At 44.5% G+C, this 21,005-nt stretch overlaps 1 protein-coding gene across 1 annotated transcript; it reads right to left on the bottom strand.

Moving 5' to 3' along the window:
* Nucleotides 1–1,075: 1,075 nt before the first annotated feature.
* LOC120057355 lies at nt 1,076–19,283 on the bottom strand. Its single transcript, XM_039005946.1, has 6 exons — nt 18,642–19,283; nt 15,659–15,778; nt 9,968–10,120; nt 4,647–4,738; nt 4,325–4,445; nt 1,076–2,622 (listed from the first exon to the last, which is right to left on the bottom strand). Exons 1-6 carry the CDS (start codon nt 19,203–19,205, stop codon nt 2,272–2,274), a joined length of 1,401 nt encoding a protein of 466 aa, XP_038861874.1. The 5' UTR covers nt 19,206–19,283; the 3' UTR covers nt 1,076–2,271.
* Nucleotides 19,284–21,005: the final 1,722 nt, after the last annotated feature.

Below are 21,005 nucleotides of genomic sequence, written 5' to 3'. Positions count from 1 at the left end.
GTCTCTTTATCATATGTTGCCATTTTGTAATGTTGTGTTGTTTGTATTGTATCGTCCCTATCCTCTTCTTCTACAGATATTCAGAAATGTTCTGCTGAATTGTACATTGATCGTCTATGCTGCCACCTATTGTATTGGATGCGTATGCTACTCTCCGCTCTGCTCTGCTCCCCGAAGCGCAAGAAGTATGAATGCTCTGACTTCTGTAGAGGCCACATTGTAGTAAATGCTGTACAGCCACTGCAGACATCAGGTTGACCAAGCAGAGCCTTTACTTGTGCAAGGACTGACATGACGACAGGAAAACTGATGATGCACTACTCAGTTTTGAAACTGCACCTTATGCATTCTACTATTGCAACATTCAAGAGTAAGTTGAAAGCAGGACTGGGTTCCTTAAAAAATTAAATATGTATTTTTGTTTTACTTGTCGTCCCCGCACCTCCTTACTAACATTAGCTTCAGTAGCCTATCTAGATAGCTAGCTAGCTAACATGATTAGCTAGCTTGGTTGATGCAATCATGCAGCAAAACAGCTAATAATTTAAACTAACTGAATAAATGTGTTTGGCAAAGGATAAAGAAGATGAAACGATCTGCTGTTGCTACCCAAGGCCAAGGGATACTGAAGTTACTGAAACTGTTAGTCAGCTAGACAGTTTATTAGTCCAGTAATGTTAGCATATTATCCTATTTCCACTGCTGGTGATTATTGAAATATATTTGTGGAGCAAATTTCACTGACTTAAAAGTACAAACCCTAGAAATTACGCCACAGTGCAGTCTACAGAGACAATATAACACATTTGTCCAACAGAACAGTTGGATGGCTTATGCAGAAAAAGAGAATTGATGGATTCCAGCACCACCATAGCTTTCACAAATACAGAGACAGTCAGCCATCATGGCGTCAGTCTTTTCATGCATAGTGACACCTACTGATGTGAACTGATAACGCAGGTTTGGTTAGAATTGAGTGCAATAGAATGAGTGACAGTCGATAACATCTACTTCATGAAATAATTATCACAATATTATTTTCAATAAAAATGTTTCAAGTCGTTGATTTAATGATTGACAATATGGATTTGACAGGCAATCAGTTCCTACGGTGAGAAGCAGGGATCCAACCTCTAGTGGGCCAGATGGAGACCAGCACAATGACACAAGGTTCGTGGTTTTATGACTTACACATAAAAAAAAAACATTGTTACAAATTCTACTGTGTATAATATTAAATGTAACCCTGCCTTGTTACAAATTATACTGTGTATAGTGCTAAATGTAACTCTGCCGTACATAAAGGCTTCAGAATGCACAATAACAAGGTTTGTAGGAGTTTGAAAGGGTTTGATTCACCTTAGGCCAGGAGTGTTTCCAATTCACATGTCCTGACAAGAAAAACCCCAGCCCTATTCATAGAACAGATGAAAAGGGAAGCTATCTATAATAATAATATTTTATCATAGCCTACGAATAGGAACCAGAGTTTTACCTGACCGGTGCCACACCACTTTTAAACCTGTGATGCCACCTCTCAATGTCGCCCTCTGGTTAGATACACAGTCACAAGCAGATTAATTCTCCAATCTCTTAGTCTGATTAAAGGGGCAGTCCTTATTTGCTACGGCAACATACATTTTAGCATGTATTGATGGTTTAACGAGAGAAATCGGCTGGCGATAATCTAGTGGCCATCAGTGGTTGCAATTGGCCCTGTTTGTTTACATGTATGTTGTTTACAAACATTGGAGTAAAACAAGCTTATATTTTGGGCTCTGATGGAGTATGACAGTTGAATTAAGCTCATTAGGCATTTATATGCATTTATATGTTATATTCTTCAAGAATCAATGGGTAGATATCATTAATTTCTAAGTCCAAAAATGTGTGTTTCCCTAGCAACTAAGGATTGCCCCTTTAATCAGACACGTGTGACAGTCAACATGACTGCTTGTCATTACAGTAGAAAATGTGTGCCTACAGTTGGAGGGAAAATCTCCAACCCAAATGTAGTATCCAGGCACCAATAGACAGAATACTCTGAAAAATATTTTCCTAAAGCCAAACAGATCAGAGCGGTGCACAGTACTAGTAGATTTGGAGAATTAATCTGCTTGTGACTGTGTATCTAACTATCAGCTCAATGTATCTCTCCCAGTAAGAATCCACAGTTAGAAAGATTGATAAAGTAGCTACCAGTAAATACAGTACATAGATATGAGTTGTAACCCTCCCTTAAATGCATGTGATTTTGTGTATGATGTGTTATTATAAGTCTATGTTATGAAACCCGTCCTCCAGTCTGCTGCCGCTCGACGACCGCGATGCCTGCAATGCCTGCTCTGCATCCTGGCCACTATGACGACCCGCCTTCCCCCTTTTCAGCCTGTCCCTCCAGGTGACAGGGGTACATTGGGGGTTGGGAGAGGGGGAAGGGACGGGGGTACTAACAGGAACATGTCCAGTGGTGTAGGTCAAGGGGGTAGAAGCTGGCCTCTGGAGAGGGGGTCTGTTGGTCCTCCTCAGCAGCCCCAGACGGGACGGCTTCCTCTGGGCTTGTTCTGCTGCCTGTTGTTGCTGTCTCTGGAGCTGTTGCTGGAGGATCAACCGGACATCGTCCTGATAAAGGGACGTTTTTATTCATCTCATCATGGTATTCCAGTATTGCAATTGTATTTATATTGTTTATCTTTTTTTGCCCAACGCTGCAACCTCTACCACTTAAACACCAACTTGGTACAACTTGGTTTATATTCTGACTACTTGTCTTTTTAGTTCATTCTGACCTAGAATCAGCTCTGTCCCCTAATTCATAAGTGGTTATGATCATAAGAAAGAATAAGACAGGCTGTTGCTAGATCAGTGGTCTACTTTCCCCAAGATGGTAATATAATATCATGTTCTATTGCACCCCTAGAGGGAGCTGGTCTCTCACCAGATGGCCCCTGAGTCTCCAGGCTCTATTACTACAGTATCATGCTAGGACACCAGCTGGTGATATGTACCGGCTGGATGCACTATACCGTGTAAATAATGTACGTGTATTTCATACCCATGCAGGGCCGTGCACAGGGACAGGTGCTTTATCATCAATGCTCTTGAATTCTTAAATAATAACTTCATAATAGAATATTAATCATAATCATCTAACTCATGATATATGGCTGGCTGGCTGGCGAGTGGCTTGTGTGGATAATTTAGTACATTTGGTGGTTAGCTAGAGTCTAAGCAACCTGTGTTGCTGCTGCCCTGACACATATGTGCAACTACTGACTGAAGAAGGGATGGAGTAGAGTCGGAGGGTTGTTGACGCAGCCGCTCCCCTCATTGTGTGTGTGTGTGTGTGTGTGTGTGTGTGTGTGTGTGTGTGTGTGTGTGTGTGTGTGTGTGTGTGTGTGTGTGTGTGTGTGTGTGTGTGTGTGTGTGTGTGTGTGTGTGTGTGTGTGTGTGTGTGTGTGTGTGTGTGTGGGAAGCTACTCTGAAAATATACAGTATTTACCAAGCTAGCCATTAATTACTTCACACTGAAGGAAGTCAGATGTTAACAGAATGTGTAATTTAGCCTACTGAACTCAAAAAGTGAGAAATAGGCACACAAAAAGTATTTCAAGTGAGATGCCAAAAGAGAAAGGACATTTTTGCCTCGTTCACCCATATTTTATTTTATTTTTGCAAAAAAAAGTCTAGTCTAGTTCCCGTATTTAGCTACACCACTACATGGCAAAAAAGTTATTAACTACTGAAAACACTAATATTAGAATTACAAAATGGTATGAAATTACTTGTCGAACTAAATGTAGTTCACCACTCCCCAACACTGGTGTTAAACCATGGGTAATTTGCTATTGTCCCCTGATTAGTCAGAGCTTGTTTTCCACAGTAACATGTTCGTACTGTATGTACTGTATGTCTCAGACATATCCCTTTTTTCCATAGACTGTGACCTTCCCATAGACTGTGACTCTCTCTCTACTCTCCCTCTCTACATTCTCTCTCTGCTCACATTACTCAAGCGCTCTTTCACCTTTTTCTTTCAACTATCTCTCTCATCTTTCCTCTTCACTCTACAGTATATCCACTCTATCTACAGTACGATACCCAGAACTCCATCCCCTCTCTGGCTCTTCTGCTCTCTCCCTTCCCTTCCTCCCCTCGTCCTTCTCCCCTCCTCACTCATTCTTTCCCTCTTCCCTCGTCCATCTCCCTCCCTCTCTCCCTCCATCTCTCTCAGTACCTTCTTCTCGCCCTCCTTCTCCCTTCCCTCCACCTCTCTCTCAGTACCTCCCTCTCCCTTTCCCTCCCTCCCACTCTCTCTCAGTACCTTCCAGTCCTCTACTTCCAAAGCGAGCTCCAGTCTTTTCTGCACGGCCTCCAGCAGCTGGTTGTTAAGTAACATCATCTCTGTCTTACTGCGGAGAAGCTCCGCCTCCATGGCCTTCTTCCTGTACAACAGGAAGTGGAAAAAAAACCCATCAACGTCTCATTCTTCTACTGGAAAGATGCAGATCCCTCTTTTAGACGAGCAGTATTGACAACTCTCTTTGCCGTGGTGTGTGGTGTGTGGTGTGTGCGTGCGTGTGTGTTAAGTGTGTCAGCCATGTGTGTCTGCATGCATGCACATTCGTGTGTATGTGAATACTCACTTCTCCATGGCATCGTCTCTGTCCCGTAGTGCCTGTTGTAGAACAGCACTGTCATCCACATCATTTTCTCTACGACCCCCGGACTTGGCATCCTTGGTAAACCAAAAGGAAAGAGTGGTCGGGAAAGAAAGGAAGTTTGTATAATTGACATTCATACGGTCATTGAGATAAAATTGTGTTTCTTGCAGTGGAAGTCGGTGCCTTTTAAGACGATGGAGGACAATTAATTCATTTCTTGAGCATGGCCTTATTTCTATTACAGCATATTGGATGACTGTCATTCATATTCCATTCACCCAGTTCAATATAACATTGATAGGTTTAGGCTACTACATGATACTCAAATGTTCCCTATGCCCATCATGAGGTTGCTACAACCTAGCCTATGAATAAAAGTTTACAACGTAGATACACACAGGTCGAGAGAAACATTTGAAGTGACACATGGACAGGCAGTGACACATTCAGGATCACCTTGCACACTCTTGCCTGCATCTATCTAGGGTGTAATCATTGTTCCAACAGTTGCAAACGAGTGCAGATGCAGCTATGTTTATCCCTGTTTCATTCTGTTTGCTTTTGTTTAAGAAACGTTTTTCAACAGAATCGGAGAAATGAATACACCCCTGATCACACGTAAACACAGCTCACTTTCGTAGGAGCTCCATTGTATTCCTTCTCGTATCTATGAGCTCTACTCCTCTCACCTTTTCCCTTCATTTGTGGACTTCAATGGACAACACATCAGCTCTATGTGACCAGGCAAAAAAACTTTCCAAGCCAAATCATATCATAACCGCTACACACAGCCTACATCGTCGTTACCATATTAGCTAAAATAACATCATAGTCAACATAGCTAATATAACTAACGTGTTAATAAACCCACTACAATCATGTAGTAACATTACAGTCTATAGTCAGTAAGCAGTTTAGCAGTAACACCGTCATGCCAAATAGTGTCCCCCGACCAAACTGTGTCCCCTTCTGCGTCACAATAGAATTCGATAAGTTCAAGCTTCTGTTGCTAGGGCTGTTACTAAAACTTGAAACATTTTGACCGGATTACGTAATGAACCAAGTGTCCACTGCTATGCTGGTTGCTTGGCTCTATTTTACCTCGTAGTGGTCTCGAAGGAAGGAGGATCCGGGCAGTTCTAGTTCTATTTCACTGCATAAACGCTCGCTCAGTCCAAACAAAATTATTAGCTCAGAATAGTTCTCCAAGGATGGTGTTTTTGACAGTGACAACCTGCTGACTACCTGCTGCTTCAGAGGACCGAAACGACTGGAAAGAAAACACTTTGTTTACCATGTATTTGTCTTTATATAAGTAAATATTGTTATATAGGAATAAATATTTTAATCTATTTTTAGATTGACGTTGCTAGCTACTGTACTTATATACCCCAGCCTGCCTAGTCAGCTAGCCAGCTACAGTAGCCAGCTAGCTAGCCAGACAGTTTTATTTAGCTAACATTAGCTAGCTAGCTAGCAAGCTACTGTAACTGTTATTGCAGCTTTTTGTTTGTATGTAGTTGCACTTCAATGGCATCCATTTTATTTTATCTTTCCAACCAGGCAAAGTACTATGAAGACAGCACTGATCTCGACAAGAGGCGCAACATGCAGAGAAATTCACAGTTCAGGGTAACATTAAGCAGTTAACTTCTATTAGATAACTGGACGGATTTCGTATGGACAACCATATTCCATCTAACGTTAACTAGTTGCTAGCTATACATATAGTTCAGTGGAGGCTGCTGAGGGGAGGATGGCTCATAATAATGTCTGAAATGGAGTATATGGAATGGTATCAAACATGTGGTTTCCATGTGGTTGATACCATTCAATTGACTCCATTCCAGCCATGATTATGAGCCGTCCTCCCCTCAGCAGCCTCCACTGATATAGTTATATGTCTGTCATATTGAGGTGTCTAGCTATAAGTTAAACCTGATCAATCAAATGAATAGGTGTAAATAAGCAATTATGGTAATTCCAAATGCCCTTAACTAGGTATCTTCGCTAGACAGACAGTGGGGGGGCGGGTGAAAGAGGGAGAGAAAGGATGAAAGTGAGAGAGGGAGGGAGAGAGAGGTGGGAAGAGAGTGGAGGACAGAGAGAGAAAGACAGCAGTGCAAATGTACTTAGACTTGAGTATTTCAACAACTCTTCTCTTCAAACTTGTTAGGCAATCATATCTACCTACGGGGGAAGGATGGCCAGCCACACGGGAGGGAGATTTTTTAATGAGAAGGAGGCTACTCTGGCTGTGCTGACCGAGATGCGTGGTGGCCATTTCAGAGTGAAGCGCATGATTGCCAAAATCAACCTACGCATCTTCTGACGGGGAATTGTCAATGAGGTGGACAGCTGGGCAAGTGAAATAACCTTTTGTTTATCAATCACATTCTATCATATCAGATATTATTATGATTTCAATGAATGTCATATCAGAGAGCACACAATGTTTCAATTTGTCACTTTTTTGCTTAAAGGTCAGTACCCTGTCTAGCCTGCCAGAAGATTGAGAGGGCGAAGACTGTGGCGCCGGAGTTGAAGCCCATCAAAGTTTTTTCACCATGGCACATGATCGGTAAGTGTCCTTTTTTATTACATCATCTACAGCTACTGTTGTTGTCATTATCTGCTAAGAAGGTTTTCTTGCTCTATCATACCGGACACATAATATGTGAGAAACACAGAAAAAACAAGAGCACTGCAAGCACTCAGAACAAAGAGAGCAGCAGTGTCTGGACTTTGTAGTCTCCCTCTTCAAGTTCCCCTTCTGAGACTGGCTGCCTGTTGAAAACCAGTGACAGGCAGAAACTCCCACCCACACCTCTACATTCCACACACCAGAATTCAGTATTTTAGTCTATGATTGCCATGTGAGTGCACAACAAATCTGTGAAAATAAATTAATGACACAACTGTACCAAAAACTATGTAAGTTTATGTATTAAAATCTTAAATAATGCCAGGTTGGTTTTCACAGCTGTTTCACAAGGTGTTCATTATTGTAAGTTGTGAGGTATCCTTTGATGGTATTTATTTGTTCCACATTATTCATTGTTGTATCTTAGGACCTACAATAGAGACATATATATTCAACCACAAGGGTGTACTAATGAGCTACGCGAGATATATATATATTTTTTTATCATAATAGAGGATTACTGAAATTATATTATTTCAGTGTAGATAAGGGAAGGTTCAAATAAAAACATGACAGCCAGACAAGCCAGTGTATGAATCAATCTGATTTGCATATGAATGGAGTGGAAATGAGCTGCTTTCCTGATCTGTAAGGTAAATAACTTTAATGTGTCAAGCAGATTACACGTTTTCTTTGCCATTTCCGAAATTTAGCAATGTTTAAGACATGGATTTCGTGTTATTATGTTAGGAAGGTACCCAAATTAAGTTTTACATTTATTGGCTAAACATAACTTGTTTAAACAGCGAAATTGTTGCGGAAATCAGCCTTGTTTGCATAGCGATGATGAAAATAATGTATTTTAGGCTGTAATGATCTCCAAACGTCTAATCATTAGGTCATCACTCTGTTGATATAGCAACGGACGGTAATAGTTTATCGAATCCCATTGTAAATCAGAGGGGGATACTATTTGGCTGGGGAACATTATTTGTCATAACAAGCCCCGGTGGCCATAAATTAATAAAACCAGAAGTTTACTTTGACTTGGAAGAGTTCCAGTGATGTGTTGGCTAGTCATAGCCAGCTAGTTAAGAACATAGGCTTAACTAGCAAGCTGCATTTGTAAAACTGAAACAAAATGACTCTCTCTCTTACTTCTCCTTTATTTTTAAGAAATTAATTTGTTAAAAACTGTTCAACTATTGTGTTTCTATCTCTTTGAGTTAACTACTCACCACATTTTATGCAATGCTGTCCTAGCTAGCTGTAGCTTATGCTTTCAGTACTACAGTCTATTCTCTGATCCTTCGATTGGGTGGACAACATGTCAGTCCATGCTGCAAGAGCTCTCATACTTTTTGTTTTTAGGTATTTTCTTAAAACTGCGTTGTTGGTTAAGTGCTTGTAAGTAAGCATTTCAATGTAAGGTTGTATTCCAAATAAAATGTTATTTGATAGGTTGGAGGACATACTCTGGAAGATGTAATAATTAGATATCCCTCTTGTGGTGTGGGGGCTGTGCTTTGGCAAAGTGGGTGGGGTTATATCCTGCCTGTTTGGCCCTGTCCGGGGGTATAGTCGGATGGGGTCACAGTGCCTCCTGACCCCTCCTGTCTCAGCCTCCAGTATTTATGCTGCAGTAGTTTATGTGTCGGGGGGCTAGGGTCAGTCTGTTATATCTGGAGTACTTCTCTTGTCTTATCCGGTGTCCTGTGTGAATTTAAGTATGCTCTCTCTAATTCTCTCTTTCTTTCTCTCTCTCGGAGGACCTGAGTCCTAGGACCATGCCTCAGGACTACCTGGCATGATGACTCCTTGCTGTCCCCAGTCCACCTGGCCGTGCTGCTGCTCCAGTTTCAACTGTTCTGCCTGCGGCTATGGAACCCTGACCTGTTTACCGGACGTGCTACCTGTCCCAGACCTGCTGTTTTCAACTCTCTAGAGACAGCAGGAGCGATAGAGATACTCTTAATGAGCGGCTATGAAAAGCCAACTGACATTTACTCCTGAGGTGCTGACTTGTTGCACCCTCGACAATTACTGTGATTATTTGATTTGATTTGATTACTGTGTAAGTCTATAGAAGAGGGTAAGAGCCACGAGCCTTCATTGGTTTTGTATTGAAGTCAATGTACCCAGAGGAGGAGCTAGCTCTCCTCCGGCTACACCATGGTGCTACCCTACAGAGTGCTGTTGAGGCTACTGTAGACCTTCATTGCAAAACAGTGTGTTTTTATCAATTATTTGGTGACGTGAACATATTTAATATAGCTTTATCTAAAAAGGATAACCTTTTAAATGTTTTACCATTTTTATGAAATTCACTGAGAAGGACGGTCCTCCCCTTCCTCTGAGCAGCCACCACTGGTTTCTTGGTATCGATGGTTCTTCTGCCTAAATTGTTTGCTAATATATTCTGATGCGATTTAAACTCCCCTGAGAGGTATGATGAGCACAAGACTGTGTCATAATTCACTAAAAACAAATCGGAGGAAATATTTTGGAACCCAAAAACTTAAATAAATGTTATTGTTTTGACAATCGGGTAGCAACTCCTCAAAATATAGTCTGAGCTCACCTGTACTGTGTGGCTGAGACTTGTGAGCTAGTTTAGACTCACCCTGTGCTGTGTGGCTCAGTGCTAGTTAAGACTCACCTGTGCTGTGTGGTTCAATGCTAGTTTGTGTGCTACGTTCCGCAGCAGAACCAGTGCTGTATCCAGACTGTTGTCCTGACCAGAGGGTTCTACTGGGCTGGACTCTGTCAAAGGAAGCAACAACCTCAGAATGGAGTGAACCTCCTCTGTAACCTGCAGAGAGAGATAGGGGTAGCAAGGGAGGGGTGGGGGGTAGAGAGAGGGGGGAGAGAGAGAGGTGTCAGCTAGAAAGATGTGTCGGCATTGAGTAATTGTCTCTGGCCCCTCCCAGTTAGGGGGAGTGACGAGCTCTACAGCAGTCTCACAACTCAATCGCTGGTTGAAAACTGTTTTCTGCCCCTCCCAAAAGATAGAATTTGTAGATAATTGGCCCTCTTTCTGGGACTCACCCACAAACAGGACCAAGCCTGGCCTGTTGAGGAGTGACGGACTCCATCCTAGCTGGAGGGGTGCTCTCATCTTATCTACGAAAATAGACAGTGCTCTAACTGTCCTAGCTTCACAATGAGATAGGGTGCAGGCCAGGCAGCAGGCTGTTTGCCAGCCTGCCAGCTTAGTGGAATCTGCCACTAGCACAGTCAGTGTAGTCAGCTCAGCTATCCCCTTTGAGACTGTGTCTCTGCCTCGATCTAGATTGGGCAAAACTAAACATGGCGGTGTTCGCTTTAGCAATCTCACTGGAATAAAGACCTCCTCCATTCCTGCCATTATTGAAAGAGATTGTGATATCTCACATCTCAAAATAGGGCTACTTAATGTTAGATCCCTCACTTCCAAGGCAGTTACAGTCAATTAACTAATCACTGATCATAATCTTGATGTGATTGGCCTGACTGAAACATGGCGTAAGCCTGACGAATGAACTGTGTTAAATGAGGCCTCTCCTCCTGGTTACACTAGAGACCATATCCCCCGCGCATCCCACAAAGGCGGAGGTGTTGCTAACATTTACGATAACAAATTTCCATTTCCATTTAAAAAAACAACGTTTTCGTCTTTTGAGCTTCTAGTTGTAACGGTCGTCGTAATCCTCCTCCTCGGACGAGGAGGAGAGGCGAGAAGGATCAGACCAATACGCGGAGTGATTTGTGTCCATGATTATTTAATGAATCGAAACTGAACACGAACCAAAAATAACATAAAACAACCGACAAACAGTCCCGTGTGGCACGAATGCAGACACGCGATACAACCACCCACAAAACACACGTGAAACCCCGGCTGCCTTAGTATGATTCTCAATCAGGGACAAACGATCTACAGCTGCCTCTGATTGAGAATCATACCAGGCCGAACACAAAACCCCAACATAGAAAAACACACATAGACCAACCCACCCAACTCACGCCCTGACCAACTAAATAAATACAAGAAAAAAGGAAAACAGGTCAGGAACGTGACATAACCCCCCCCTTAAGGTGCGAACTCCGGGCGCACCCGCATAAACTCTAGGGGAGGGTCTGGGTGGGCGTCTGTCCACGGTGGCGGCTCTGGCGCTGGTCGTGGTCCCCAACCCACCATAGTCAAACCCCGCTTCCGTGGTCTCCTCCCAATGGCCACCCTCCATGTCAAACCCACTCTACTAAAAGGCAGCACCGGACTGAGGGGCAGCTCCGGACTGAGGGGCAGCACCGGACTGAGGGGCAGCACCGGACTGAGGGGCAGCACCGGACTGAGGGGCGGATCCTGGCTGGCTGGCTCTGGCGGATCCTGGCTGGCTGGCTCTGGCGGATCCTGGCTGGACGGCTCTGGCGGATCCTGGCTGGACGGCTCTGGCGGATCCTGGCTGGACGGCTCTGGCGGATCCTGGCTGGACGGCTCTGGCAGCTCCTGGCTGGACGGCTCTGGCAGGTCCTGGCTGACTGGCTCTGGCAGGTCCTGGCTGACTGGGACTGGCAGGTCCTGGCTGGACGGCTCTGGCAGCTCCTGGCTGACTGGCTCTGGCAGGTCCTGGCTGACTGGCTCTGGCAGGTCCTGGCTGGACGGCTCTGGCAGCTCCTGGCTGACTGGCTCTGGCAGGTCCTGGCTGACTGGCTCTGGCAGGTCCTGGCTGACTGGCTCTGGCAGGTCCTGGCTGGACGGCTCTGGCAGGTCCTGGCTGGACGGCTCTGGCAGGTCCTGGCTGGACGGCTCTGGCTGGTCCTGGCTGGACGGCTCTGGCTGGTCCTGGCTGGACGGCTCTGGCTGGTCCTGGCTGGACGGCTCTGAAGGCTCAGTACCGACGGACAGCGCTGGGCAGGCAGACAGTTCATACAGCGCTGGGAAGGCAGGCAGTTCAAACAGCGCTGGGGAGGCAGGCAGCTCAAACAGCGCTGGGCAGGCAGGCAGCTCAAACAGCGCTGGGCAGGCAGGCAGTTCAGGCGCCGCTGGGCAGACGGCAGACTTTGGCCGGCTGAGACGCACTGTAGACCTGGTGCGTGGTATAGGCACTGGCTGCGCTGGAGAGGAGGAAAGCTCTGACAGCGCTGGACAGGTGGGAGCAGCTGGAGAGAGAACCCGGAGAGACAGCCTGGTGCGGGGGGCTGCCACCGGTGGACTGGTACGTGGAGGTGGCACCGGGTATACCGGACCGTGAGGGAGGACACGCGCTCTTGAGCACCGAGCCTGCCCAACCTTACCAGGTTGAATGGTCCCCGTAGCCCTGCCAGTGCGGCGAGGTGGAATAGCCCGCACTGGGCTATGCTGGCGAACCGGGGACACCATTCGTAAGGCTGGTGCCATGTATGCCGGCCCAAGGAGACGCACTGGAGGCCAGATGCGTTGGGCCGGCTTCATGACATCCGGCTCGATGCCCAACTTAGCCCTACCAGTGCGGCGAGGTGGAATAGCCCGCACTGGGCTAAGCACGCGTACTGGGGACACCGTGCGCTTAACCGCATAACACGGTGTCTGACCAGTACGACGCCCTCTCACTCCACGGTAAGCACGGGGAGTTGGCTCAGGTATCCTACCCGGCTTTGCCACACTCCTCGTGTGCCCTCCCCCAAGAAATTTTTGGGTCTGACTCTCGGGCTCCCAACCGCGTCGCCGCGCTGCCTCCTCATACCAGCGCCTCTCTGCCTTCGCTGCCTCCAGCTCCGCCTTGGGACGGCGATATTCCCCTGGCTGAGCCCAGGGTCCTTTGCCGTCCAGGATCTCCTCCCAAGTCCAGGAGTCCTGGGTTTTTTCCCACTGCTGTCGCCTCCCTTCTCCACTCCGCTTGGTCCTAGATTGGTGGGTGGTTCTGTAACGGTCGTCGTAATCCTCCTCCTCGGACGAGGAGGAGAGGCGAGAAGGATCAGACCAATACGCGGAGTGATTTGTGTCCATGATTATTTAATGAATCGAAACTGAACACGAACCAAAAATAACATAAAACAACCGACAAACAGTCCCGTGTGGCACGAATGCAGACACGCGATACAACCACCCACAAAACACACGTGAAACCCCGGCTGCCTTAGTATGATTCTCAATCAGGGACAAACGATCTACAGCTATGTTGGGATCTAAAACCCCAACATAGAAAAACACACATAGACCAACCCACCCAACTCACGCCTTGACCAACTAAATAAATACAAGAAAAAAGGAAAACAGGTCAGGAACGTGACACTAGTCATGAAATCTATGCAGCCTTCTCAATCACTTTTTATAGCTACTGTTTACAGGCCTCCTGGGCCATATACAGCGTTCCTCACTGAGTTCCCTGAATTCCTATCGGACCTTGTAGTCATGGCAGATAATATTCACATTTTTGGTGACTTTAATATTCACATGGAAAAGTCCACAGACCCACTCCAAAAGGCTTTCAGAGCTATCACCAACATGCTTCTGGACCTACTCACTGCCACAGTCATACTCTGGACCTAGTTTTGTCCTGTGGAATAAATGTGGTAGATCTTAATGTTTTTCCTCATAATCCTGGACTATCGGACCACTATTTTATTACTTTTCAATCGCAACAAATAATCTGCTCAGACCCCAACCAAGGATCATCAAAAGCCGTGCTATAAATGATTTTATGACCACTATTGTTTTCACTATCTATTTTACCTCTTGGTGATGTTTTTTTTTTAATCATTATTTTTATTTTTTTACCTTTATTTAACCAGCTAGGCTAGTTGAGAACAAGTTCTCATTTACAACTGCGACCTGGCCAAGAATAAAGCAAAGCAGTTCGACACATACAACAACACAGAGCTACACATGGAATAAACAAACATAGGGTCAATAATAGAGTAGAAAAAGTCTATATACAGTGTGTGCAAATGAGGTAAGATAAGGGTGGTCCATTTGCACACATTGTATATAGATTTTTCTATTGTGTTATTGACTGTATTTTTGTTTATCCCATGTGTAACTCTGTGTTGTTGTTTATTGTCGCACTGCTTTGCTTTATCTTGGCCAGGTCACAGTTGTAAATGTTGTAAATGAGAACTTGTTCTCAACTGGCCATGGCTATTGTAAGTCGCTCTGGATAAGAGCGTCTGCTAAATGACTTAAATGTAAATGTAAATGTCTATGTTCGGCCTTGTCTCAGGATGGTAAGTTGGTGGTTGGAGATATCCCTCTAGTGGTGTGGGGGCTGTGCTTTGGCAAAGTGGGTGGGGTTATATCCTGCCTGCTTGGCCCTGTCCAGGGGTATCGTCGGACGGGGCCACAGTGTCTACCGACCCCTCTTGTCTCAGCCTCCAGTATTTATGCTGCAATAGTTTATGTCGGGGGGCTAGGGTCAGTCTGTTATATCTGGAGTATTTCTCCTGTCTTATCCGGAGTCCTGTGTGAATTTAAGTATGCTCTCTCTAATTCTCTCTCTCTTTTTCTTTCTTTTTTTCTTTCTTTCTCTCTCTCGGAGGACCTGAGCCCTAGGACCATGCCTCAGGACTACCTGGCCTGATGACTCCTTGCTGTCCCAAGTCCACCTGGTCGTGCTGCTGCTCCAGTTTCAACTATTCTGCCTGCTGCTATGGAATCCTGACCTGTTCACCGGACGTGCTACCTGTCCCAGACCTGCTGTTTTCAACTCTCTAGAGACAGCAGGAGCGATAGAGATACTCTGAATGATCAGCTATGAAAAGCTGACATTTACTCCTGAGGTGCTGACCTGTTGCACTCTATACAACCACTGTGATTATTATTATTTGACCCTGCTGGTCATCTATGAACATTTGAACATCTTGGGCATGTTCTGTTATAATCTCCACCTGGCACAGCCAGAAGAGGACTGGCCACCCCTCATAGCCTGGTTCCTCTCTAGGTTTCTTCCCAGGTTCTGGCCTTTCTAGGGAGTTTTTCCTAGCCACCATGCTTCTACACCTGCATTGCTTGCCGTTTGGGGTTTTAAGCTGGGTTTCTGTACACCACTTTGTGATACAATACATTTGATTGAAATTTGATTGAAAGAGGGGAAGAAAGTTCAACATACACACAGATTTCTAAAGGTGATGTGCTCCACAGAAACCAAAATGATTCATTCCTTGTGTGCAGTAAGACATACTCCTTTCCCATACAGTTATCAGCATAAGCCATTCAAGCCCCATTGTTGTGTGCGTCTTGTTGTTATTCAACCTCTATATATAACACTGTTTTTGTTTCTGTTTCAATGATTGTATGACCTTTGAAATGACCTTTGAAATATCTGGTTCTGCTTGAATGCTCTGAATGCTTGGCTGTATTTGAAATGTGTGTGCGCGTGTGTGTGCGCGTTACCTTCGCTCTGTGTTGACTCCATCCCAGTCCCTCTCTGTTCTCCTGTAGTTTGTCCACCTGAGCCTTCAGCTTCAGACTGCGCCTTCGAGATAGCTCTACCTCCCGACGCACCTCCTTCAACTAAACACACACAAGCACATTTGTAAAGAAGCACGTTAATCAACTTCCTACAAGAATTTCCCTTTTCACTTCAACTAGACATACACAGACACAGTGTTACATGCAAACACACAGACATAGACACAAACCACCTCCCGAGCCACTCGCACATATGCACATAGACACACACATGCACATGTACACAACCTTTCTCTTAAAAAAACTTGGACACAGTGGTAAAAAGAAACCCTGCTAATCCAGATTCCTGAGTGAAATATCAGAGATTGAGAAATCCTGTTGTACTGGATACGCATATAACAGCTCATCACACACACACACACACACACACACACACACACACACACACACACACACACACACACACACACACACACACACACACACACACACACATTTGCATAGACACATACAGTACCAGTCAAAAGTTGGACACACTCCTTCCAGGGTTTTTCTTCATTTGTACTATTTTCTACATTGTATAATAATAGTAAAGACATCAAAACTATGAAATAACACATATGGAATCATGTAGTAACCAAAAAAGTGTTAAACAAATCAAAATATATTTTATATTTGAGATTCCAAAGTAGCCACCCTTTGCCTTGATGACAGCTTTGCACACTCTTGGCATTCTCTCAACCAGCTTCATGAGGTTGCCACTTGGAATGCATTTCAATTAACAGGTCTGCCTTGTTAAAAGTTCATTTGTGGAATTTCTTTCCTTCTTAATGCGTTTGAGCCAATCAGTTGTGTTGTGACAAGGTAGGGGTGATATACAGAAGATAGCCTTATAAGATTAAGGCCATATTACGGCAAGAACAGCTCAAATAAGCAAAGAGAAATGACAGTATATCATTACTTCAAGACATGAAGGTCAGTCAATGCGGAAAACTTGGAAAGTTTCTTCAAGTGCAGTCGCAAGAACCATCAAGCGCTATGATGAAACTGGCTCTCATAAGAACCGCCACAGGAAAGGAAGACCCAGAGTTATCTCTGCTGCAGTTCATTAGAGTTTCCAGCCTCAGAAATTGCAGCCCAAATAAATGCTTCACAGAGTTTAAGTAACAGACATATCTCAACATCAACTGTTCAGAGGAGACTGCGTGAATCAGGCCAACATGGCCGGATTGCTGCAAAGAAACCACTACTGAAGGACACCAATAAGAAGAATAAACTTGATTGGGCCAAGAAACACAAGCAATGGACATTAGACTGGTGGAAATCTGTCCTTTGGTCTGATGAGTCCAAATTTGAGATTTTTGGTTCCAACCGTCATGTCTTTGTGAGACTCAGAGTAAATGAACGGATTATCTCCGCATGTGTGGTTCCCACCGTGAAGCATGGAGGAGGAGGTGTTATGGTGTGGGTGTGTTTTGCTGATGACACTGTCTGTGATTTATTTAGAATTCAAGGCACAATTAACCAGCATGGTTACCAAAGGATTCTGCATGGATACACCATCCCATCTGGTTTGTGCTTAGTGGGACTATCATTTGTTTTTCAGCAGGACAATGACCCAACACACCTCCAGGCTGTGTAAGGGCTATTTGACCAAGAAGGAGGGTGATGGAGTGCTGCATCAGATGACCTGGCCTCCACAATCACCCGACCTCAACCAAATTAAGATGGTTTGGGATGATTTGGACCGCAGAGTGAAGGAAAAGCAGCCAGCAGGTGCTCAGCATATGTGGGAACTCCTTCAAGACTGTTGGAAAAGCATTCCTCATGAAGCTGGTTGAGAGAATGCCAAGAGTGTGATTTGTTTAACACTTTTTTGGTTACTCCATGATTCCATGTCTTTTTCATAGTTTTGATGTCTTCACTATTATTCTACAATGTAAATTTTTTTTTTTTTTAAAACCTCTTGAATGAGTAGATGTGTCCAAACTTTTGATTGGTACTGTATATATGCATGCACACACACCAGGCCCCTCACTCCTGACGGGTTGCATCACTGCCTGGTATGGTAACTGCTCGGCCTCCGACTGCAAGGCACGACAGATGGTAGTGCATACGGCCTAGTACATTACTGGGGCCAAGCTACCTGCCATTCAGGACCTCTATACCAGGCGGTGTCAGAGGAGGGCCCTGAATATTGTCAAAGACTCCAGCCACCCTAGTCATAGACCGTTCCCTACCACATGGCAAGCGGAACTGGAGCGCCAAGTCTAGGTCCAAGAGGCTTCTAAACAGCTTCTACTCCCAAGCCATAAGACTCCTGAACATCTAATCAAATAGCTACCCAGACTGTTTGCATTGCCCCCCCCTCCCTCTTTTACGCTGCTGCTACTCTCTGTTATCTATGCATAGTCACTTTAATAACTCTACCTACATGTACATATTACCTCGACTAACCAGTGCCCCTGCATATTGACTATGTACCGGTACAACCTGTATATAGCCTCGCTATTGTTATTTTACTGCTAGTCTTATTTTTGGGGGGTATTTTTCTTAAAACTGCATTGTTGGTTAAGGGCTTGTAAGTAAGCATTTCACTACACCTGTTGTATTCGGCGCATGTGACTAATATATTTTGATTTGATTTGATTTTGATTCGATAAGGGCTCAAAGAGAGACAACAATATTCCCACATATCTCCTTTAGCAACCATACACAGCCACGAATCAAACCTGTCTCCATGAGCTGATAGCATCATATAGCACCGTATCACACAGTATTGCACGCTAGTACTGAACGAGGTGACTTGTATTCTAGTGCAAGATATGTTCTGGTGCAAGATATTTTAATACCATAACATTTACTGCATCAAATGACATTGAATGCACATTTCTGGCCCCGCAGCACACACAAACATAATCTCTCCTTTTTGTTCTCTTGCTCACTCTCTCTCTCTCTCTCTCACCGTGTCTGAGACTGGTCCTAGTGTTCTGCGTCTGTTGAGCGGTCGTCCACTCCTGATGAGGTCCGGTAACATTCCGTCTATGTAGCTCTGTCTGGAAGTGCTCCTATCTTCACTGACCGCATCAGAACCGTCTCCATCTCCCTCAATGACCACGGTCAAACCATCTGGACCGTCATTCGCTACGGTCAAACTGTCCCTGACCACAGTCAGCTCACCAGACCCATCAGGACCAGCATCTTCTATTGTCAGAAACAGCATTGAACAATCATTGATCATAGACGTGGTCAACGGTTCAGGACCGATGTCCCCCTCTTCAGTCAGGGAAATCAACCCTTCTGTTACCACATCCTCCTGCTCTGGTTTGGTCGTGGTCGAGCTTGTGTCTTCTTGAATTTGTGATACATCCCTCACTATTGTAGACCGTGTGGTTGAACCATCCCTGACCGTGCCAGGCCGCTGTGGTCCATCTTCCAGTGTGTCCAGGGAGTAGCAGAGGCGTTCCATGGCAGTGAACCGTGGTCTCAGTCTCTTGTTTAGGACGGAGAAAGCTATAGGATCTCCCATGGTCTAACACAGGGGTCACCACCGCCAGAACAGCAAACCAACAAGAGAGGAGAGTTATAGATAAAGAATGGAAGAGGAGCTCACAATCTCACTCGGATATCAAAAAACGGACTGCCAGTGAGCAGAGGATATGACAGAGTGAGAAAAAAAGAGGAAGAGAGAAAAAGAGAGAGGGGGGGAGAACACACAGAATGTCTTACAACTTGTTTTTCCTGAACATTTAGGGACATGAATAGGACAAAAACATCTCATGTGTGATGATGTAATTGTGTGATGTCAGAAAAGGCTGCACCCTCACCTTACTTTCCTTCAACTTCTGTTTCTATTGCTACAGTGAAGGTGTAGCCTGGATACGGAAATGTCAACATGTCAGGGCTTGAGGGAAGTGGCCCTTTGATTTCTTAACACAATCAGACACAGATTACAGGCATCAAGCACAACATCTACCTGTTTATACTGCCCTATTATCTGATAGCAAATGTTTTGCTACACAGATACCCATTACAGAGGGAGGAGAAGAAAGTGTGTATGTGAGAGAGAAGAGTAAAGAGAGGGGGAGGGACAGAAATAACAAAAGAGGGGGACAGAGAAAAAGAGAGTGAAAAAAATGAGGGAGTGGATTAGAGATAAAATCAGTCTCAGATAAAATCTGTTTCAGTACAGATTGACTTTCTTTGGACATGGTAAAATATGTTGAAAGAAGAAGAATAAGGAGAAGTGCAAACCCGCCATGACTACATCCCTTCCCTAATGTGTGTCCAACTAGGAATGCATAAACACCACTTCCTCACCGAAACTCCTGATAAATAATCATTTTGACACAGTGGAAGGAGGCAAAGAATGTGGGATCTGTTTAGCCCCTGTAGAAGAATGCCCAGTGTGTGTACAGCAATGCTCTGTGGCGTTATTCTCATTTGTTCCGTCCCAGTAACCCCCTCTGTCTCACAATGAAACCAGAAAACCCCTCAGCAGCCATTCCCTCCACAGAGAGTAAACAAGATGTATTTATTTATTTAATTTAACCTTTATTTTATCAGGGAGTCATACTGAGACCAAGGTCTCTTTTACCCATGAGCCCTGAATTACATAAATTACAGAAAATACACGCGTCAAAAATATAACTGCAAATTGCAAGCAGAAAGAAAAACACGGTCATAAAAATCAAACACTTTCATCAGTAATAAGGTCCTCAATCAGCTTTCTGAATTGCCCTAGAGATACCAAAACATCAAATGTAAGATTTAAAAAAAAAAGATTGTTCCACAAATAAGGTGCAAGACAACTTAAAGCTGATTTACCTAACTCAGTAGATACCAAGGGAATTTCCAGAGGTAACCCTCCCTGAGACTGGGTGTGGTAACTCGTATGTCTAAAGTTCAGTAATGGTGTTAGGTGCAGTGAGAATGTTGCACATTGTCAATTGAAATCATCTCAAAAGGAGCTGTAGCCCGTACATGTTGCATCGGGGCCCTAGTTATTACACTGGGTTTATTTAGTTTGATACACTTACACACTTTAGTGATAAAGTATTCAATGTCATGTTGCATGCGCGGCCAATAAAAGCATTCTAGTTCCATACTCTTTCTGTTCCAAGATGGGCAATTTCAGTGTGTAAAGTACTTGTAAATTAGTGTTCTGTACGGTCTTGGTACCACAATTTGTGTCCATTTTGCTGTTTTCCTTTGTAATAATCCCTCTGGGGAGACTTCACATGACTCTTGATGACATTCTGTTGGTTTTGGCTTAGTCCTTTGCCTTTTTAGTTCCAAGATTCTGGATACAGCTGCATCTTTTAACTTT

This window comes from Salvelinus namaycush, chromosome 12 (genome assembly GCF_016432855.1).
Source record: "Salvelinus namaycush isolate Seneca chromosome 12, SaNama_1.0, whole genome shotgun sequence".
In the NCBI taxonomy this organism is placed as follows: Eukaryota; Metazoa; Chordata; class Actinopteri; order Salmoniformes; family Salmonidae; genus Salvelinus; species Salvelinus namaycush.
The sequence above is the reverse complement of the archived record's forward strand: the minus strand, read 5'-3'. Positions and strand labels throughout refer to the sequence as shown.

Bases quoted from the DNA above. Each gene is read 5' to 3' on its own strand.
- LOC120057355 (XM_039005946.1), bottom strand. From the start codon at position 19,205: ATGGGAGATCCTATAGCTTTCTCCGTCCTAAACAAGAGACTGAGACCA. The intron at 15,779-18,641 runs GTGAGAGAGAGA...GTGTGTGTTTAG, and splicing joins TAGGACCAGTCTCAGACACG to TTGAAGGAGGTGCGTCGGGA. The intron at 4,446-4,646 runs GTGAGTATTCAC...CCTGTTGTACAG, and splicing joins AGAGACGATGCCATGGAGAA to GAAGAAGGCCATGGAGGCGG.